The 24,029-nt window shown below is 38.1% G+C and overlaps 2 protein-coding genes across 3 annotated transcripts in view; one reads left to right on the top strand and one right to left on the bottom strand.

Moving 5' to 3' along the window:
• Ubr3 (Ubr3 ubiquitin ligase) overlaps positions 1-24,029 on the top strand; it is a 526,217-nt gene that overhangs the window by 230,010 nt on the left and 272,178 nt on the right. The gene's annotated exons all lie outside the window — the stretch shown is intronic.
• Positions 1-24,029, bottom strand: part of orion — a 46,211-nt gene that overhangs the window by 18,945 nt on the left and 3,237 nt on the right. Inside the window, exons 2-3 of the mRNA XM_067146999.2 lie at positions 14,483-14,708; positions 7,865-8,233 (exon numbers count right to left, since the gene is read on the bottom strand). Of these exons, the coding sequence (XP_067003100.1) occupies positions 7,865-8,233; positions 14,483-14,701 (588 nt within the window). The 5' untranslated portion in view covers positions 14,702-14,708. The remainder of the gene's footprint in view (positions 1-7,864; positions 8,234-14,482; positions 14,709-24,029) is intronic.

The raw sequence follows: 24,029 nt of genomic DNA, 5'->3' as shown, positions 1-24,029 counted from the left end.
CAAACTCTGCCAAAATAATGGATTAGACCATACAGCCAGCGACTCAGTGCCGAGTGTTGGGGAGCGTAATAACCTGACTCACTGAGGGAGCCAACAGCTTCAGGCAGAGGAGATCCCTTAGGGGGATGATGGTCCCGCAGTGAAGGAAATATTACTTTAAAAGCATCAGGTAGCATCTGTTTTCCATGTCAGGGGTAGTTGACAATCCCCACATGACACTGACTGTGGAGAAGGCAAGCTCCAGTATGGCAGAGGGGACAAAGAACCTATCTTCAGGTGTTGAAGACTTCGTGCCTTGCAGGTGGTAGGAGACTACCAAATTCTAAAGGAACAAATCCTGGAAGAAAATCCTCTTCTGTTATAGACCTGGCGAGTCAGTAGAAGAGCAAGGGAAATTGTTTAAAAAAGAAATCTGCACTCGATTAAAATCCTTGGCTCAGTCGATAATCAAACCTGGATCTTCTAAACCATAGGCCAGTACATTGGCCAATCAGCCAAGGAAGAGCCAGCTCATTACTCTTATCATATTACTTAAATTTTTTTGAAAAATAGACTGATGGCAATTATATCAACTCTCCATGTTGAGCCAGTTTCTGGAACACAATGCACTTCCTCAGACACTTGACATCTCTTCAAACACAGTAAGGATGCCCGTACATTGCATTCTGTGATGTTGTGTGTTCGATTGCAGTTCACCTTTTGTGTAGTAGCCGAATATGAGGAAGAGCTTCCATCTCACTGCAGCATTTGTGGCAGTAGTGGTTTGTATTAGTGCTTCTACCTGGAACTGCTTGGACAGTTACAATGTTGTAGGACATCCCTAAGATGTCCAACCATTCCTGTTTTGTGCCCGGCTATTGAATTTAGGACAATCTGTTAACATCTCCACTTTTTGTCTGTAGGATGTCAAGATTACAAACTCCTTTCTTCCTCAGTGTTTCTTAAGTGTCAACCTGTCAAGTCTTCTGCTTTTTTAAAATTTAATTTTGTTGTTTAAAAAGACCCAATGTTGAGAACACTTAAGTGACTTATCGAGCCATATTGTCCCAGGTATAGGCAGGTTTTTAGTTTTAGATGCATCACCTAACTTGTAATCACTTGAATGCTGTATTATGTTTCCTGTTAAGACCAAGACTCTGCAATAACAGGGCGGATTCCCATTCTTAATCTCATTATAGGTTTCTTCCTCTGTCCCATATTTTTTAAAAGAACCACGACCATTCCAACTAGTCACTTAATGATTTTCTTATGTTAATATAAGCTACATTCTGCCCCTGTGGGTGGGGGACGCAGACAAAGAATACACCCACGGTATCCCCTGCTTGTAAGAAGCAACTAAAAGGGACGACGAAGGGATGATAACATTAGAACCATGATACTACTTGTAATTAGTACCATTACGTGCGGAACACCATGAGTCGACATTACTTGTGACTAGTACCGCCTTGCGAGGAAAAACCATGGGTCTATGTTACATAGATGCAGTTTCATTATGCGAGGAACATTTTGGGTCTGGACGTTGCTTGTGATAAGTGTTATAATGTGTATTCCACTGGTCGGTTCCTCTGTATTCAGAATGGATCTGTTTTAACTATGAGTAGTACCATTTTATGAGAAACACCATGCGTCTACGTTGCCTGTGATTAGAACCACTATGTGTGAAATACCATGGGTTTGGCTGGCGCCTGTGAGTGGTACCACTATATGAGGAAAACCATGGGTCTGCGTTGCCTGAGATTAGTACCATTATGCGAGGAACACCATGAGTGTGTGTACCCTGTAATGTGTGATACACCGTGGGTAGAGCCCTGCACGGATGCGGATATCCGTGGATAGATTGAAATAATAACATTAAGTTATTTATTAGACCACCTAATCAATACAAAATCGTCTTGGATGATTTACATAAATTTGTTAGCTAATAGTGGGACATGTTTCGCCTTCTCTGAAGGCATCATCAGCCATAGTCTTAACCTTAAATTAAAAATAAGCGTCTAAATAACATGTAGTGATGAAATGAATTTTAAAATCTTGAAGAGATTTGAAGTAAAATAACATTAAAAATAACAATGATGGTTTGAAAATACAATGTGATGAGATACAATAGTGGAAGTATTAACAAAATTAACCTTAGAAGGCTGCTAAAATAAGTACAATGGAATAAAACAACAGATTGTTATACAACAAGTAGTAAGATTGCATAAAAGTAAAGTTGATAGTAATGGCGGTTATAATTAGACGATGGCGAAAAATCTTATGTAATCAAAGTAAAGAGGAGAGAGTAAAAGTCAAAGTTAGTCGAGAGATCCGAAGTTCATTATGATCTTGAAGATAAAGGATGAAAGTCAGATGCATATGGTGAAGTTGTAGAACACGTTGAGGATATGAAGTTGGTGAATAGAAGTTGAAGAACAGTTTCAAATAGGATCACTATGGACCATCTCAAAATTTGAAGTGATGTTCAAATGTTGTAAATTGTGAGTTTGTAGATATTCTAGTTGAAAAAGCATATACAAGTGGAATCACTTGACGGTGACAAAGATAGCTTGTAATATTATGAGTAAGAAGTATTTGCAACAGTAGACTTCTTGCTACGTGTGTAGCTACGTGTGTAGCAAGAAGTCTACTGTTGCAAATACTTCTTACTCATAATATTACAAGCTATCTTTGTCACCGTCAAGTGATTCCACTTGTATATGCTTTTTCAACTAGAATATCTACAAACTCACAATTTACAACATTTGAACATCACTTCAAATTTTGAGATGGTCCATAGTGATCCTATTTGAAACTGTTCTTCAACTTCTATTCACCAACTTCATATCCTCAACGTGTTCTACAACTTCACCATATGCATCTGACTTTCATCCTTTATCTTCAAGATCATAATGAACTTCGGATCTCTCGACTAACTTTGACTTTTACTCTCTCCTCTTTACTTTGATTACATAAGATTTTTCGCCATCGTCTAATTATAACCGCCATTACTATCAACTTTACTTTTATGCAATCTTACTACTTGTTGTATAACAATCTGTTGTTTTATTCCATTGTACTTATTTTAGCAGCCTTCTAAGGTTAATTTTGTTAATACTTCCACTATTGTATCTCATCACATTGTATTTTCAAACCATCATTGTTATTTTTAATGTTATTTTACTTCAAATCTCTTCAAGATTTTAAAATTCATTTCATCACTACATGTTATTTAGACGCTTATTTTTAATTTAAGGTTAAGACTATGGCTGATGATGCCTTCAGAGAAGGCGAAACATGTCCCACTATTAGCTAACAAATTTATGTAAATCATCCAAGACGATTTTGTATTGATTAGGTGGTCTAATAAATAACTTAATGTTATTATTTCAATCTACATCATCAATACGGACCAAAAATGATATTTATTACATGTAATATCCGTGGATATCCGAAAAGATAGTGCCTTGGCGGATACAAACTGTGTGGCAGTGTGGATAATTTTGCTGATAATTTCTAAATAATGACGTTTATTGATTTTCACTCAGGTATACTCTTGTTTTTGCTTGTGGTTAGGCAACCCTTGACATTGGTATGGGAGAATAGTGATATATAAAGAGCCTTGAGACCATAAATCCGTAAATCTGACCTAAGCCTAGCTGGCTCCTGCCCCAATTAATGGAAGGAAGGAACAAAGTTCAATATGTCGGTAGTTGTCGCAAGAGAAAATCTGTCATAAACTTGTGACTGTAGGGGTTCTGGTGCCAGGTATCAGGGCTATTGTGTTATGTTAACAGATCTATCCGTTTCAATATCTTGGGTGTAATATACTGTAGTTAAATATTTAAATTATTTGCAGATAACCATTTTGCGGATGTGAAAATCCATTCGCGGATGCGGGTGCAGATGAAGGAAGTGCAGATGCGGATATTATTTTGTATATCCGCGCAGGGCTCTAACTGTGGGTTTACGTTGCCTATGATTAGTACCACTATGTGAGCAACACCATGGGTATACGTGTCCTGTGATTAGTTCCACCACGTGAGGAACACCATGGGGATGCTGGCACCTGTGATTAGTCCCACTATGTGAGGAACACCATGGGTCTTCGTTGCTTGGGAGTAGTTCTCTTATGTGTGTGAAACACTGTGGGTTTGTGTTACCTTTGAGTGATGCCATTGTGTGTGACATACCATGGGTCTACATTACCTGTGATTAGTACTACCATGCGAAAGAAACACCATGTGTCTACGTTACCTGTGATTTGTACCACTATAGGAGGAAGACCATGGTTCTGCTTTACAAGTGATTAGTACCATTATGAGAAGCTGGTGGATTTTGGACCCCTTTTGATAATAACAATCATCCCAGTAATTAAGGCATTGTGAATTGGATCCACTGATTGTTTTTGTTTTACGATCATTTTTCATCATCATTCGTTTTAAATTCTAATCAGTGGATCCATTTTGAAGTTTTAATTTTCATTTTCTTGCACGTCGTACCATTAGCGGCCAATGACCTAGCTGTTAGGCCCCTTTAAACAACAAACATCATCATCTAGGTTCTACCAGGCACTCTTAATTTTAGAAGAAACTATTATAGTAATTGTTTCCCTTCGTGCTTGGCCATGACAACATAAATTGATAGCACTCCAGAGTTTTAGGTATACACAAAAAATAATTTTCTATTGCTTTTGTCATTCATATTTAGTATCTTAGGAGTTGTTAGATATATGGTTCCACTTTTTGCAAAGCGTTTAGATCCAACAATTAATTAATTATTACATGATTTAATTTAATCCTAATTCCCATATAATTGAATGCTTGAGGATCCTCTCTTATGTGACTATGTCTGGTAGTAAAATATTTAAAATACTGTTCTATTAGAAGAAATGGGAGAATTATACAAATATCAAAATTACTAATTTAAAAAAAATGCATATACATTAATTAAACATTTCGAAGACTTATAAGAAAGGGACCTAAAAATTTTACTGCCAGTGCTCCTGTATCTATTCAGGTATGATTTCAAAGATAATCATGAAGATATCATAAAAATGTTGAGTTATCTATTTTTAAAATCATTACAATGTAATATCACTTCTGAGAAAAATCGCTTCAAAATTTACGATAGTATTCTGATATTTAAATTTTAGAATTTCATTTTTAAGTCCGTATTGAACCGAGAATAATATATAAGTAAAATTAAAAATCCACCTTTTCAATACTAATATTAAACTAAATAAGTTATAACATTTACTTGGAACTAGTTTCGACGCTGGTGAGCCACATCTTCAGCCAAACACGAGAACAGGCAATTGTAGAAATACATATCATCATTATATCAATGCACATATAAACACTCTTAATATGGGACATAATTGTTCGTTTTAGATTCTAGTCAGTGAATATATTTTAAAGTTTTAATTATCATTTTGTTACACGTCGTACCATTAGCGGCCAATGACCTAGCTGTTAGGCCCCTTTAAACAACAATCATCATCATCATCATCTTTTAGTGGCATCATAAGTCCCATATTAAGAGTGTTTATATGTGCATTGATATAATGATGATATGTATTTTTCGATTGCCTGTTCTCATATTTGGCTGAAGATGATGCTCACCAGCGTCGAAACTAGTTCCAAGTAAATGTTATAACTTTTTAGTTTAATATTAGGATTGAAAAGGTGGATTTTTAATTTTATTTATATATTAGTATTTTGATATCTCATAAGTAACCACCAAATTTTCCGTATGTATCCTAAGTTGTTCGATAATATTTCATGTTGGGAGGTCATTGAAAATAGGATTGACAATTTCTTAATTATTTTATTTATGATAATTCTTGAATAAATGTTGAAGGAAATAACTAAATTGATTGAATTAGGATGTCCACAAGGGATGAAGTTCATGGAATGACTTATGCCTTTCAGATTTGCCACAGGCTTTCAGTAATCCTCAAAATCAGGAATATGCTGTGTTGAGATTGCGTGAGGAGGAATCTTGCTATCAGTTTTCAACAGAATTGTTCATAATTTGATGATAAAAGACATAGTCGCCTCATCTCTCAATTTATCCACCCTTCCTGCTCGCCTTCACCAAATACCACATATCAAAGATGCAAATTTTTCAACATTGCCACATTTTTCTAGGTAGGAAGTATAGGAGTTTATGCCATGGTTGACAAATGATGTGCTTATACTAAGCTTCTAATTTCAAAATTACACAGCAAGCACAGTGTGTATTTAAGACTCCATATATAAATGGCAATTAAAATCTGTAACAGTGTTGTCAGCCGTGGACCCTACGAATGAGTAATACACTGCAACAGGTCTTTGTTTCCTAACATTATATGCCAAGATGGTTAAGAAGGGAGCAGAATGGTCCTTTACGACTTCTTGGAAACAGCAATGTCTTTAACAAGTCCAGAACTACAGTGTGATCAGATATGCTTTACTGCAGTGCGCAGTGTTTTTACTAAGGAGGAGCGAGTGCATTCTCGTTTGCTGTGTGTAGATGGAGGTCAGTAGCAGCAAGGTACAACAGTAACACAAACAGTTTTAAGAAGTTTATTGCTTACCCAGTTATGAAAGATGGTGTTCAGACTTCCCTCCTTCAATCTCCACATATTTTTGGCACCTCACTACGAAATTATTCATCACTTGCTATAGTTCGTGTTGAGGAATCCTAGCAATTTCCTGATGAATATTATCTTTCAGTTCTTGTATGGTGTGCAGTCCATCTTGTACCAAGCTTTTTAAAAATTTACTGCAGAGTTAATAATCGCAGGCAGATAAATTGAGGAACTGTGGGGGACCACAAATCTCTACTATGAACTCCGTTCTGTAGAAAAACTTTGTGAATTTGCTATGGAATTCTTCACAGTATGAGCAGTGGCAGAGACCTATTGGAAGAAATGGAAACTCATGCTCCATGTCAGCTCTCTACAGTTGGGGGGTAGTATGGTATTCACATAAATAACAGTCGACTGTTTTCTCAAACAAAAAGTTCATCCTATGATTTGTTCACCACTGATAGCACACCACACACTGATTTTTGCATCATGGAGGGACAATTCATGTATGAAGTCAGGTTTAACAACACTCCAGTAACGATTGTTTCTTTGTACATGCGTAACGAAGGAGGTATATATTTTCCGGGTTCCACTCACAAAATGCGTGTGTACGTACAGATTCACCTGGTTTTATATGGCTTTGAGTGAAATAATTTAGTAGTCTTTATCACAGACTCATATGAAATTCCCACTAGTGCAAGATGACAAAGTTTTTTAGCAGAATTTTTCAAACTATGACCAGTGTCGTCTACTTTTTCTTTGGTGAGAGCCATGTGCTGCTTTTTTGGTTTCTTAGGCTGGATGCTTCCAGTATCCTGAAATTTATTATAATGATCATAGATTGTTTACAGCTTGGAACATCCAGACCTGAGAAGCTTTCTTGAAACTGTCTTTGAACTTTATGAACTGACTTAGTTAACACACATGAATCACATATGAATCATACATAAAGACATGCTGTGCCATTGAAATCGCACAAGCCATAATGCTCTTGAGTAATTACAGAATTAAGAAAACAACAAAATACACACTTCGGAACAGCCAAAATATGACTGCAACATTGGGCATATGTACAAGGTCAGCTAGTAGGGATGCATGTGCACACAAAACAAAGGCTGGGGTCAGGGAACAAAACCTGTGATAGCATACCGCACCATCCCCTTCCTGCACACAGCACACAAGCAAGGAGTTCGCCCATAGGAAACACACCATACGCACCAGAGTAAAGCATATCTGATCACTGTATATATCACTTGTTACGTTCAGGTATGTTTATGGAAAACTAGTGAATAGACTGTTTCTTATGTAACTTACCCCCAAGGACTTAGCCAATGTTGGCAGGAGTGCCGGAGTGCCGCGGAGATTTTGCTCCCCGGTGATGAGCTCTTGAATGCGTTCCAGCTTTTGACGGACAGAATGTGAATTGTGTGACACTACAGCTGTAGCTAGGTCTTCTAGAGTATGCCGCTCCAGATGCCACTGCTGGGTTTCGTTGTCATATCCATGTCGTACATATTTTTGTAGTTGTGCGTGTGCTCTATTAAGATGAGATATACACCCTTCTAGTTCATGCATCAGGATCTCTGTACGTAGTTGGCCTGGAATATCTCGTAGCACACTGCTTATTGTGGCTGCTGTTGAGGAGTGTATTTGCTCCTCTACTCTACTTATTGCTTCTCCAGTCTGAAATGCACATAAGGTTGGTCAGCAGTACAGAATTACAGATTTGTTAGATATAGATTAGAATATTTATCAGGAATTTAGCACCTGAAGTAAACGTTGTGATAATTAATGACTGATGCTTGAAACCTCATACTTAAAAACACCTATCTGATCTAGTGTACAAGATGGAATGAAAGGGGAACAAACAGTGTTTGAATAGGTGTAAAAGGTTATAAGCATGGCAGAATGGTCAGAGGGCCCTGGCCTGGTTGAGGATTTTAACTCTGTATAGTTATAATTACTCTGATTTGGGAATTGGGTGTTAGTGATTGTCTTAATACACATCTACATACAGCACATCACTGTACCACAGAAACATGCAAGAGTGAATCTCTCCCTCCTTACATGGTTGGCAACAGGAAGGGCTTGTGGCCGTAGAATTGGCTTTAATTCACATGTGCTGACTACAGATGACTTGAAAAAATCGGAGACTGTAAGCTTGGAAGGATAGATATCTACGTTTCTATCATCCTTCCCAGTCTTTTCCCTTTCCACATGTATGTGAAAATCCCATTCGAGTAAAGGGAATAACAGAAAGTGGAGATCAGGCCAAACATGACATTTCTGTTTATTATTGGTATGTTTTCCTGGTCTCTTTCATATCTGGTTGTATTTTATTTTCTCTGTTTCTTGATAAATGTTAGGCCAATTTTTTAATTTGTTGTGGCTCACAAGTGCCAACCTCACTGTCTAGAGGTAGTGAGCCTGCCTCTTACCTGGAGGATCTGGGGTTTGATTCCCAACCAGGTCAAGGAATTTTTTCTTTAATCTTAGGGTTGGTTTGAGATCCACTCAGCCTCCGTGTGAACAGTTGAGGACCCTGACGATTAGATAATGGCTGCGGTCTAGAAAGTTAAGAATACCGACCAAGAGGATTCATTGCACTGACCACATGTTGCCTCGTAATCTGCAGGCTTTCGGGCTGAGCAGCAGTCACTCGTAGGGCAAGGCCATCAAGGCTATAGCACCATGGGCTATTATTATGTAATCCTTTTTCTACACGCGCGCGCACACGCACTTAAGACAAATGTGGCCAAATGTGTACCTTTCCTGTGAAACAAATCAACCGTGTATGGGAGTTAATATTGAAGGCTGAAAAAATGCTGCATTATATTAGAAGCATAAAACCTTAATATAAATATGTTTGATACATTTTTAGAAATCCGACCAGAGAAAAAAATTGATGTTGGATATTTGCCATTGTATTTGACACCTTATTGAATACTACTGTACATTCCCACCAATAACAGTAGTTGGTTACTGAATAAATGCATTTTCTATTTAAATATGAATTATTTTTTTCAATGAATTGTGCTTCTTTTTCTTCTTCTACAGCCTCATTGGACCACTTCAGTCAATCTATTCTGGTTATTTTCTTCGATAAGATAAAATTTTGTGTACTGTGTTATGTAGTGTTGATTTAGGTGGATTCCTAGTGAAAGTAGTTTGTTACTGATCTTTTCTGTTGTTCCTCAGCTCTGTATACCCTTTTCATTGTATGCCATTTATCTATTTTTGTATAAATCTTATTTGTATGTTTTTCATTTTCTTTAAATTTTCCGTTTTGTTTTGCAAATTGTTCAGAGTTATTTTTAGTTCTTCCATATTCTCTAATTTCCTTAATCCATCTTACTTGTTGCTTCAGTTTCCAGAGTTTCTCTATAATTTTTCTTGGTAATCTGGTTTTTTATGTCCTCATAATGTGACCAAAAGAAGAGATCCTCTTCTGTAATGGGCTCCAGTATTATGTATTACTTGCATTGTTTTGAATGGGATGATGTTATGCAACAAGGTGCCAACACACATTACCAGACTTCTTTGTTGCAAAATTAAACCTACCATTTTGTATGGAAGTTTATTGGTTTGGAGGTTATAGATGGAAGTACAGCATAAATGTGATCCTAAGAATGCAGACAATAGGAGGATCGATCATTTCTGATATCAGAGAGGAAAGAATCACAATGTTTGAGGATTGGTTCCTTGTTGATTAACACCGTCCAATTGACTGATATGCTGAATATCCTTAGTTCAGTCTTTGTCGGATTACAGAATAGGTGAGAAAATGTAATATCGCTTACACTTCTGCTTTTCCATATGAACAGTGTCTTATATTCAATTTCATGTCTCAGATACTGAGTGGCCAAAAGTCACAGGAAAACAATGAATGTGATGTAATAACAAGTTGCCCCTCAGCGATCCCTCAAAATGGCAGCAGTACAGTGAGACATCGACTCTACAAGTGTTGGAATCGTTCTGGAGGGATCTGGACCCACACATCTTGCACTTCTACCCACAATTGATCTTGTGTAGTTGGTGCAGGGTTCATGGAGCATACACAAGCATCGACAGCACCCCAAAAATGCTCGATTGGATTAAGATTGGGGGATCTGGAGGGCCAATCCATGGTTGTAACTTCACTGGAGTGCTTCTCCAACCACCTGCGTGCCACCACAGAGTGATGATATGGTGCATTGTCCTGTTGATCGCCATCAGGATACTCTAGGACCAGAAAGAGATGCAGATGGTCTGAATGAATGTCCACATAACGTGCACCTGTCAGCTGTCTCTGCTGCCGGACTATGGGGCTAATTGTGACCATGCGAATGCCGCGCAGACCAGAACGGAGCTACCTCCCGCCTGGACACAACCTTGTTGACACGCAGGATCCATAGCTTCATGGGTCATATACCACACTCTCACACGCCCATCAGCTTGATACAACTGGAACCGGGATTCGTCAGACCATACCACATGCTGCCACTGTTTCATGGTCCATTGCCGATGTTCGCGGGCCTATGCACGTCGTTGAGTTCTGTGTCAAGGTGTCAGCAAAGGGCCACGAGTTGGCCGTCGGCTGATGGAGCCTATTCGGTGCAGTTGCCTCCTTACAGTCCTGGTAGAAATGGGTTCCTGACTCCTAACATTCAACTGTGTGGTGATCTGATTACAGTAGCCCGTTGAGTGCCCAGTATGGTTTTGCGGAGGCGATGTGATGCCCGTTCGTTAAACCACTGTGGTCGTCCCATGCGGCGGTTTATGCAGGTGTAACATTCTCTCCGCGATATTGAAGATCCACCCTCAACACGGTTGACCTCAGAAACCCGAGTTCATGTGTAATCTCCGCAATGCTATGACCCATGCGCCGTGCGCCAATGATCGTCCTACGTTCAAAGTTGGTTAACTCGCGACGTGTTGCCATCATCACGACACTGTTGTCTATGACAGACTCCTCAGCTATGCAGCAGCTAGCCGCAACGCTCAGGGATCATACATGGCACATTTTGTAATGGGACACCCTTCCTGTGACTTTCGACCACTCAATGTATATGCATAGTCTCTCCTGAACCCTTTTATTCTTTACTTTTTTTATAGTTCTCATTACTTAAAATTGCCCACAACATGATATTTAAAAGAAAATATGTGGTCTTAGGGTCTGTACTGCGACAGCCAGATAAATGTGCGGTTTAAATTTATGCGGCATATTGCATGTTCATGCAGAAGTTGGATTAAAATTGTGTACTATGACTTTCGTTTATATGGAATTTGGAGAAATATTCTGTAGTTTAGCTATGCCGAAGATTGAGCAACAGTTGAAACTCTTATCTGAGACTCTGCTGTAAGAATCAAGATAACTGTACATCATGATGAATCTACATCTGCATGATGCTATGAAACATAAGTTGTTATAATTTATGTGTATATTTATAAAATTCATTACACTTTACGTCCGATAATCACTAGAATGCATGCCGAAATCCTGGTTTCAATTCCAAACCTCTCCACGGCACTGATATTGAGTGAGGGTATATGACATTGTGCATGATGATTAATCAGTCAAATGGGGATGCTAAGAAGGTTATATTTCTTTGACTTCATAACAATTTACTATAAGTATTTAAAGTGAGATAATGCTTGCCAATTACTAATCTAACATCGTCTTGGGAAAAAAAAAACTACTTACTAAATTTACAACAATAAATTGAATAATTAATAATAAAATTACCGATCCTCCACTGCATGCATGACGCCTACTAATGATATCCAGGTTTCGCAATTTATTTTACATAACAAAATTGATGGCATTGATTACGATGATAAACTTTATTTTCACTGCAACGTGCATCCTCTTAATTACTATTAGAAAAAAAAAAATTATATTGTGTGGTAGGAATTATTTGATGAGATACACGTCTCAAATGTTACTTTTTGTGTTCATGTAACATTATCAACTTCTATTTTTTACAACAATTTCTGTACTGTATTTTATTACATACTAAATTAATTTTAAAGTTTCTTCATTTTGTGTATATTTCAGTTCTAATTCTTTTCTTGGATGGAAGTTCCATATTATAGCCTAATAACACTCTAATATTCAAAAGAAATTGCGCTAAAAAAAAGAAACACACGAGAACAGGCATACCAACACCTTATTGCTTCCGCATAACAGTATTGTAGTTTAAATTTGTTGGTAGTATGCAAGTAAATATTTATCTTCCAGATTGTAAAACTGCAGCCTACGTATCTGGATGTTGATATGAAAGTCGTAGTACTGGCCCTTAGTCTTGATAGTTAATACCAGATATTAGCAATTTATAACATGTAATCTTTCTTATCATATAGTGTCTGTTTAATTCTTTAATAAATAAGTTTACTATTATTAATGCTTCATTTATTGTTCTTACAAGGTTTAATTCTTTAATAAATAAGTTTACTATTATTAATGCTTCATTTATTGTTCTTACAAGGGAACTGTTTGGGTTGGACCAGGCAGATGCACTGATTATGCGCTTCAGATCTCCAGGCTACTTTTTATCTGTAGATAGTCTTTTTCTTTTTCTCTCTAATTTTTAGTTAAAGCGACTTTATTGTGGTGAATTTAGGGTTCCTGGCCCTTTCTTACACTTAACCACTTCATGAATATACATGAGTACTAATTTACGATATAATTTTTACAATTTTACAATGTAAGAATTTCAATAATTTACACTCTGAGGATGTGTGTTTAGTTTATGTATGTTACCTATGTGACAGGTTTGACCACTAATGTTCAAATTTCCTTGAAAATATTTTAAACAAAGCTATCTCTTTACATCAGTACTTACCTTTATAGGCATTGTGCTGTTTTCAGAATATAATTTTCTTACGAATATCCTTTTGCTTTCCGTTCAGTATTGCTAAGAAATATAAAGGTATTTTAGGCAAAAGGCTGAAAATATGACCATCCTTGTGAATTAAATATAAATCTTCACCCTTTACATGTGAAGTTTAATCTGCTTGAATGTCCTCTCTTCCTATTCAATCATTTTAACAGAAGCAATGAGGTGAATCATTCTGTTGTCACCTTAATCCTGAGTTTGACATTGTTCATACCACATATAAAAAAAAGAACACATACCTCCATAAGGAACACAGAATCATAGCATATATACTGTAGTATGTGTCATAACAATAATCCTAGTGATGGTAACAAAAGAAGAAAGTGGATGGTTTTAAAGGCCATACTGCAAAGAGTCTCAATTCGAATCCAGATGTTGCAACATAGTACACAAGATGGAGGCAAAAAGGCAAAATTTTGGAATGGGCTGGACTACTAAAATTGTACTGTTATCACTATTCTGAAATGTTACCTGGGACATTTATCCCAAGTTGAGAGACAGTTAATACTATAGGCCGGCATTAACTTAGGGTGTCAAGTGATTTGTACACATCCATACGTCTATCTTATTTTTGGTCTTCCTCAACCTCTCTTTCCCTCCATCTGCAGTTCCAAACTCTGTTTTGTCATCCTTTCATTACTCATCCATTTGGTGTATCCAAATCATCTTAACCTGTTCCTATCTATATTATCATTGAAATTCTCTGTTTTAATAGCTTTCTTTATGTCCTCATTTTAACTTGAGATCTCTTTTTGTCTTCTGAACCATGCTCTTCAGTAACTTAATTTCAGCTACCTGGATATGGCTTTCATCTCTTTTTGCCATAGGTCAAGACTCTGCTGCATACATTGTTATAGGGATGAAGTGTGTCTTTTATATCAATTCCTTAGTCTTTCTTGGTACATTATTCCATAGCAGGTTTCTTACACTGTGATGGAAAGCACTTCCCATCTGTATTCTCCTGCTATGCATGTGTATTAATAGTACCAGAGTTTTATTGTGTTCAGTTTTAAATGTTATATAAAGGGTAAACTTTGAGAGATTTTATAAATACCTGTGCAATTTGTGTCAGGACATGATTCTCCCCTTTGTTGAGGAAGGAGGGGTCAGGTTGTTCCCTGGACTTGAGTTCATCAACCAGTTTCCATGTGCGGAATAGGCCAGTTATTACCTCCTTGCCTAACTTTAAAACGTCGACCACATCTTCAACATCTAGGGCGCCTGTTGCGGTCACCAGTCCAAGGAACAGTACTAGAATGTGGTAGCGTGCCATCACGTAGCTGAAATAAGAAACACTTCAGGTCATATGGTTGGCAAATTAGCACCTAAATGCGCCAACTGGCTCACAGCATTTAGTTGTAATGTAATGTTTGTTGTGTGACCGTTACATTAAGAGACAGCTGTTTGCGATTTCTTACTTAAATACAATTAAAACACGACTGAGTGTGCTACATTAGCATAACAAAACAATCCTACCCCTGTTCACCATGTTGTTGCTATAGCTTGTGAGCTATTATCATATATTTTTGTTTTAGAGAACAGAAAAGAAAATTATATATGCATGTACTATACTTGTATTACGCGTTCAAAATACGATTGTACTTGGCTGTCCCAGGAACTATGGCTTGTTTATGATGTCCAGTACTGTCACCAGGTGCAGTAGGATGCTATATCTATAAATGGCTCACTTAGTCGGTCAGCCTTGGTGGTACACCGATTCCCTTCGCTCTAACATTCTGTGGATGTATATTTATTGTATTGTTCATTTTTATGCAGCTTTAGTGTAGTATAATTTACAATGCAATGGTTGGTGTGTAAGTCTTGTCGGAAATGTGTAACTTGTGCGATGATTGTACTTCATTCATTGACGTGCCCACTGTCTTCTACCCACTGTGATAAATACTAGTCCCTTCACGCCCAAATGTGTATTTTGAATAAGTAATGCATCTAATATTTCCATTATGCCATCTTTGAATGGAATCTAATTGGTTTACAACTTCCTCTTCTGCTATTCAAGTTAAAAAGATTCAGCTAACCTATTGTGCAGTTCACAAGAACATATGAATGGATGAAAACCATAACGGTATAAGTGACATTTAAAAAAAAATGGGTTAAGTGCAAGATGTAACTCCAGGAGGATGTATCCTTTCATCAACAAAGAGATACAAGTGATAGCGGTAATATTCTGCGCTCTAGTGATGGGTGGTATAACTACAAATAGCATGCTTTATATGAGTGTTAAGATGTTTAAATGCCTTTTTCTCCGAATGACCAAAATGCTACTTATACCGTTATGGCTTTCATCCATTCATATGATCATAACTATGTACGAAAGATATCCAGATAGTCTTGTCGTAGGTTAAAAAGTACTGCTAAGAAATTCTTCCTTAAACAGCATTTGCCATTGCTTTTATATTGTACCAACGCAGACAGATCTCTAAGTGATAGTTGTATAAGAAAGGGCTATGACTGGAAAGGATGTGACCATGGCCTTAATTAAGATACAGCCTTCTATGAAAATGGGAAACCACGGTAAGCCCTTTTCAGTTCTGTCGGCAGTGGGGTTTGAACCTATCACCTTCTGAATGCAAGCTAATGGCTGCATGGCCTGAACCATGCAGCTAACTTGCTTGCTCAGTACAACAGCATTTAGTCCAGCACCTGATCTTATTGAATTGAGTATTTGTTATTTATATATTAATTTTTTCTCAAATAAATGCATCCCAAAAAAGTCAGACTTTCAACATAGGACCTATTAGGTCATATCCCACTGTTGTCCAGTTGGCCATTTTTGCTCTGTACTTAAAAAACCTCTCTTATGTACTGAACACGTCCTAATACATTGAAAGTTTATTTGGAGTGATTGTATGTACCTTGAACGATCCATTAGCTCTTACTTGCAACTCCGGTGAAATACTTGTTTAGAAGGCAGACAACTATTTGGAAACTTCTGTGCATACCATCTACAAGCTTCGGCTGTATTCTGAAGATTCTCCATAGATTAAGATGATGTCTGTGTATTCATTGCTGAATGATTGTAGATATGTTGAAAGCAACTGTAGTGCTAATGGACCAAATACCAGCCCATTACTAAGCATTCGAAAATGAGGCTTACTAATGCAAGGGAGCACGTTTGATGGGTAGCGCTGAGAAACATGCAGCGAGCGGCCATATGGTTGTTACCTGTCATATTCTGACATAAATAACCCCTGTGAAAATCAGTTATTAGACATCCCATTCATCAGTAATGCATGCGAGACACTTGCAAAGAAGATAGATGTACAGCTGAGCAGTTCAATGAGAATAATCTCTGAAACAATTTGGACTACGGGCTACCATTTCTCTCTCCTATTAGTCTGCCAGATCTATGGCGTTGAAATGCTTTACTTCAAGACTACAATAAGATATCATCCAGCACTGTCTTTCCTATCCCCAGGGACATCATGGATCTTCGCAGCCGTAGATTAAAATCCCACACCTTTCAATTGTCACAGGCCCATAGAAATTAAACATGAAGTTATATCACCTGCATTATACAATATGGTCACAGACTTTATATTAGACTAACTGATGTACCCGTGCTTTGCTACGAAATTCTCGCAAAGATTGTCTTTGTGGTTTTTCCAACTGAAGTAAACATAGGCATTAAAATGACATCGGTGGGAATGTTACGATTGAAAGCAATGTTATCATATAAAATTCTCAATCAAATGGAAAACCGCACATTGCTCAGTTTTAACGAACAGTACTACGGTGCCGATCTAACATTCCTAAGTTCCAATGCTGGAATGACCAGGCCGCAGACAGCCGCGAACGCTCCTCTGCCATTATTCCATTAAATGTGTACACTGCTCATTCCAGTCGGTGCCTCAGAGTAGGGATTAAATAGTTGTAATGCTATGATGAACCAGTGTGTTACGTACCAGTAATATCAGAAAATTTATGAACCAGAGGAATGGCATGCTAAAGAAGAGAGATCTAACTCCCCAGTTACTTCCCACTGTTACACTCGGTACACAGCAGTAACCCAATCTATCGGGGATGAGTGGCAGCGAAAGAGAGAACATCACAACAAACAATGGTCAATGTAAAGTTATTGTTGATCAGTGTTATGAGCTTTCTCTATTGTAGGCCTTTACATTTAGTTTTCTTCCGACTAAGGGCCGGTTCTACCACCTTCTGGTAAAGTAGCGCGTAATTTACCCTCCGCGTAAAAGGATATTTCCGTCCGACCACTCCCAGGTAGCGCTATCGGCAGCATAAATCGTCGTTACCCGGCGCGTAATTTATCGGCCACTTCGAGGGCCCGATAAGACTTTACCTGCCGGGCAAGTTCTGAGAGCTGAACATTATTAGCTGTATTTCTGGTGATATGCAACTCAAATTAGCTTAGTATACTGATAAAAGCAGTATACTGTAACAGTGATCGATATTGTATTGCAGGATTTTGAACATTAATGCTTCCCAGCGCAGGGAACACATTTCATTCGTCAAGCTTTCGTAAAGAAACTCTAAAAGGATATAAAATCAAAATCTATTTGGAAATCATTTCAAATGGGCTTTAATTTTCTACTTTTTCAGTTTTCGGACACGAGATATATATTACTGTATGTACCCCACCTAACTTCAGGGTTTTCGCAGCGTAATGGTTAACACGCTCGCTTCGTATTACGAAGTGTGCAGGTTCGAGTCTTTATTATGACGAATCTTTTTTAATTCCATTATTAGCGTTGTGTTAATCTGTATACCTCTTTTCATACGTTCTTATCACAATATTATGTCTATTAGGAAAATTGCTTTATATGTGTGCTACTTATAGCAAGTGATGTTATGATTAATAGCACATAGGACTGTCGCCCAGGTAGCAGATTCCCTATTAGTTGTTTACATAGTCTTGTAAATTATTTCGAAGAAATTGGAAACTATTCCATTCCAGAATTCCTCTTCCTATGAATGGATATTTATCCCGATTAGTTCTTTACATTTACAGTACCGGTACCTTCCAACTTTATCTTCATAAAGTTAAAAATTAAAATGAAATGCTTTATCAATAAATGGAAGCATCTGGAACTAAACGAGGTCACAGAACTAGTTGCAAATAGAGCATCGCGGAGATACTTGATCAATTCACAGAAGCCTGCAGATAGAATGCTCAAAGGCAATAAGTCCGTAAAGATGTGTGTGTATATACGTATATGGAAGCGCGTAAAAGAGAGTTAAGAACAACGGCAGGGAACGAATATACATTTTAAAATGTAAATTAGAAATACGATGAGAACCTGCGTACCTTCTATTACGGAACGAGTGACTTGACCAATCTACTACGAGAATACTTTTCAAAAACGCTGCCTTACATGACAGGTTATAACTGGTGTAAGAAAATGTAATCTCGAGATTTGAATCCCAATTAGGTATTGATATTGAAGATCATAGATTAAAATCACGGAAGCTTGACATGAATCGTTGTCCATAACTCTTAAGACTCCCCTTATTAGGCTTTTTGGTGATAATCAGCAGACGCAAGCACAGGGAAATAAGACAATCGAAATGGGTTTCATGCATCTGACGATAGATAGCACCACACTCGAAAGCGAGAAATCGCTGAAAATCAGTCTAGCCAACTTCGTATATCGGTGTCTAGCTCCGGGTAGCTACCTAGCGCTTGCGCGGAGGTGGTTGGACGCAAGCCAAAGTACCAGCCGATTTACACCTCCAGGTAGTTTACCTCCCGGGCAGCTGCCAGCCACTTTACCAGCAGATGGTAGAACCGGCCCTAAGTGATATTAGGGCAATTTATAAAATTATATATAGCGTAGACTGTAGTTCCTTATTCCGCGAATTTATATACCAATTTTCCTTCAATTCTGTTTACACACTTTCTTGTGACTCGGCGCTGATATGGACTTAATAATAATAATAATAATAATAATAATAATAATAATAATAATAATAATAATAATAATAATAATGTTTGTTATTTGCTTTGTGTCCCACTAACTACTTTTACGGTTTTTGGAGGCACCGAGGTGCCGGAATTTAGTCCCGCAGGAGTTCTTTTACATGCCAGCAAATCTACCAACACGAGGCTGACATATTTGAGCACCTTCAAATACTACCGGACTGAGCCAGGATTGAACCTGCCAAGTTGGGATCAGAAAGCCAGCGCCTCAACCATCTGAGCCAGTCAGCCCAGCGATATGGACTTACCAACAAAAATCCAAATTCATTAATATCTCTGTTATCATAGTTGGTACAGTAAAAATGTATATGACATAAATGATTGGAAATTTAATAATACTATAGAACTTTAGTTATATGTAGTATTTATCGATAGGACCACTAATAACATAAATATTAGAGAATTAAATTTTAGACCTTCCCCATAACTACCATTTCAGTCATTGCGAGTAAAATTATTTATGGCCTAGATTTTAGCGATTTATTCCCCGACTTTACATACAGATTTTCATTAAATTCTCTTCAGCCGTTTTCTCATGGTGGACGTATATTCGTACAGACAGACAAACAAATATTACAGAAAATTAAAAGGTGCATTTCCTTGTTACTGCGGAACGACCGATACAGGAATCCCATTCCTTTTTAAATTCTGAGCAATGTACAGACAAAACTCTTATTTTATATTCATAGGTGAATTATCCTCCTCCCTTTGCCTCACATGACCCCAACACCGAAGCCAGTTCATTGCATACACCTTCATTCATCAAGTTGATTCCTAACTTAGCCTTCTTCTCTTCAATCCAAGTACCTTCCTACCATTGACCCACCTGTTTGTACCAATCATTCTCACCACTTTCATTCCTGTTACTTCTAACTTACGGGGCGAGTTGGCCATGCGGTTAGAGGTGTGCAGCTGTGAGCTTGCATCTGGGAGATAGTGGGTTCGAGCCCCACTGTTGGCAGCCCTGAAGATGGTTTTCCATGGTTTCCCCTTTTCACACCAGGCAAATGCTGGGGCTGTACCTTAATTAAGGCCGTGGCTGCTTCCTTCTCACTCCTAGGCCTTTCCCATTCCATCGTCGTCATAAGACCTATCTGTGTCAGTACGACTTTAAACCAATTGTAAATTACTTCTAACTTGTGAATAACATATTCTAAGTCCTCCCAGCATTCACTCCCAAAAGCAAAGTTGGTCTGAAAACAGACCTAAATACTTCAAATTATCTACCTGTTCCAGCTTTGTATTCTCAACGTGACATTCAATTATCTTGGATTTTCTTACCTTTTATCCCCTCCCACTTTAGTCCTGGAAAGGCTAATTTTCATATCATACTCATAGTACCTATTTTCAAGTTCCAAAATATTACACTGCAGGCTTTCGGCACAATCTGCCATTAAGACCAAGTCATCGGCATAGGCTGCTTACTACAAAATTCTACCTAACTGAATCCCTCCCTGTCTCTTTGTACCTTTCAGTACTGGTAGTTGTTCATGTTCATGGTGCAATTACTGTTTTTGTCCAATCAGAAGGTACTTTACTACCATTCCATACTAATTTTATTACTCTATGAAGCCATTTAATCCCTGCCTTCCCACTGTATATTGCCATTTCAGGTCTAATTTCACTTATTCCTGCTGTTTATGACAACAGAGTTTATTTACCATCCTTTCCACTTCCTCGAGCGTAATTTCACCATCATCATTGTCCTCTTTCCTATAAGGTTGGTTGTTTGCAATGTCACCAGGGAAAGTTCCTTTTGTGCTGAGATGATTTTGAAAATATTCCTTCCACCTGTCCAGTGATTCCCTGGGGGATCTATTATGATCTACCAAAAACACTATTAATTTCCTTATTCCCTTCCTGATTCTTTATTACTATCCAGAAAGGATTCCCTTCTGCTTGACCTAGCCTTTCCAGGTTATTACCAAAATCTTTCCTTGACTTTTTCTAGGATTTAACAACTATCTGTTTGCCTTTTTTCTTTAATCTATGTATAATTCCCTGTCTATATCAGTCTTAGTTTGGAGCAGTTTCTGATACGCCTTCTTTATTACATTTGCAAGATGCTCTCACTTCATCATTCTACCAAGATGTTTGTGCTTTTTTCCCCCTTCTTTACACATAGTTGTTCCTAGGCATTCCAATGCTGTTTCTACTGCAGCATCCCTGTATGCCACCCATTCTCTTTCTGTATCCTGAACCTGCTTACTGTCCATTGTGTAGAACTTTTCACTAATCATATCCATGTACTTCTAATTTCCTTGTCCTGGGGATTTTCTACCCTTATTCATCCCCAGACAGATTTTTGTGTATCCTAGGCCTGGATATACTTACATTGCTGCAGATCAGGTAGTAGTTCGTGTCTTCAAAAAATCCCCAGGAAACCCACACATTCCTAACTTATTCCCTGTACTCAAAGTCAGTTATGACATAGTCTGTTACGGATGCGGTGCCCCTACCCTCCCATGTGTAGCGGTAATACCTTCGTGCTTGAAGAAAGTAATCATAACTGTTAATCCCAAACTGGCACAGCAGTCCAGTAAACGCTTCCCATTAGCTTTCATATCTTCCCCACAATTACCCATCACCTTCCCATATCCTTCAGTTCTGTTTTTGACTCTGGTATTGAAATCGCCCATTCTTTCTGTTGACCGTGACTATGATGTTGCTGAATGCTTCATAAAACCTGTAAACTTCCTCCTCATCTGCACCCTCACATGGTAAGTACACCAAGACAATTTACATCCTAATTCCTTCCACTCCTAGATCTACCCACATCATTCACTAATTTAAGTGCCTAACAGGAACAGTATTGTGTGCAATAGTATTTTTTATGAATAGTCCTGCCGCATACTCTTCCCTTCCCTTCCCTTCCCTTCCCCTTTTAACACCCATCAAGAACATTTTACGCCCTCACTTTATAACACCCATCAAGAACACTTTATTGTCTCCCCTTACTGAAATATCATTAACTTCCAACACATCCAGAGGCATGCTCTTTGCTGACTCAGCCAGTTATAGTCTCTTTCTTCTATAAGCCACATTAATACTGATAGCTCCCCATTGAATTCCACTTCATTCACCAAGCTGTTTCTAAGCAACCCCTCGCCTGTCAAATGGAAGTGAGAATCTGTTACTCTCATGGGTTCGAAGCTTGCTTAAAACATTCTGAGCGTGCTCTTGTAAAAATTCTGTGAAGCATGATGCTACTCTAGTTACACATAGTTACAATGAGGATCTTTCCCCTAACAGGGACCCATAGCAACTGGTATCCCGACTCTCGGGACCACTTACTAGACCACTCAGCTATTACATATGGTTCATGAATTAGGACGTAACTACAGTAACCCACACCATGAACCATTGTGTTCCGTCAATATATCTTACTAGCTGATGTACCCATGCTTCGCTATGGGATTCTCAGAAAGACTGACTTTGTGACTTTCTTAACTGAAGTCAACATAGGTCATTAAAAAAACATCAGTAGGAAAGCAGCGGTTGAAAGCAATGTTATCATATAAAATACTTGATCAAATGAAAAACCGCACATTTTGTTTTTTTAACAAACAGTACTACGGTGCCGATCTAACAGTCCAAAGTTCTAGAGTTGGAACGACCAGGCTGCAGACAGCCGTGAACACTCCTCGGCCATTATTTTGTTAAATATGCACATTGCTCATTCCAATCAGTGCCTCAGAGTAGGGATTGAATAGCTCGAATGCTATGATGAACCAGTGTGTTACGTACCAATAGTATCAAAAAATTTATCAACCTGAGGAATGGCATGTTAAAGAAGAAAGTTATCTCCCCAGCTACTTCCCGCCAATATTCAGGCAGGCTGTTAAACTCAGTACGGCCGGGCGAGTTGGCCATGTGTTTAGGGGCGCGCAGCTATGAGCTTGCATCCAGGGGATAGTGGATTTGAATCCCTCTGTTGGCAGCCCTGAAAATGGTATTCCGTGGTTTCCCATTTTCACATCAGGCAAATGCTGGGGTTGTACCTTAAGGCCAAGGCAGCTTCCTTCACACTCATAGCCCTTTCCTAAACCATCATCGCCATAAGACCTATGTGTGTTGGTGCGACGTAAGGCAAATAAAAAATACTCGGTATGCAGCACTAATCCTATCTATGGAGATGAGTGGCAACAGAAGACCGACCACTAATAACATAAATATTTGAGAATTAAATTTAAGCCTTCCACTAAACTAACATTTCACTCAGGGTGAATAAAATTATTTATGGCCTAGATTATAGCGACTTATTCCTCGACCTTGTATACCGATTTTCATTAAGATAGGACAACTAATGACATAGGACTAAATATTTGAGAATTAAATTTTAGGCCTTCCCCTAAACTACAATGTTTTTCAGTGTGAACACAATTATTTATGGCCTAGATTCTAGCTACTTATTCTCCGACTTCGCCTACCGATTTTCGTTAAGATACGACCATTAATAACATACCGGTAAATATTTGAGAATTAAATTTTAGGCCTTCCCCTAAACTGCCATTTCACTCAGCGTAAATACAATTATTTATGGCCTAGATTATAGCGACTTGTTTCCCGACTTTGCATACCGATTTTCGTTCAGATGCGACCACTAATAACATAAATACTTCAGAATTAATTTTTAGGCCTT

Source organism: Anabrus simplex, chromosome 5 (genome assembly GCF_040414725.1).
Source record: "Anabrus simplex isolate iqAnaSimp1 chromosome 5, ASM4041472v1, whole genome shotgun sequence".
NCBI classification, from domain to species: Eukaryota; Metazoa; Arthropoda; class Insecta; order Orthoptera; family Tettigoniidae; genus Anabrus; species Anabrus simplex.
The sequence above is the reverse complement of the archived record's forward strand: the minus strand, read 5'-3'. Positions and strand labels throughout refer to the sequence as shown.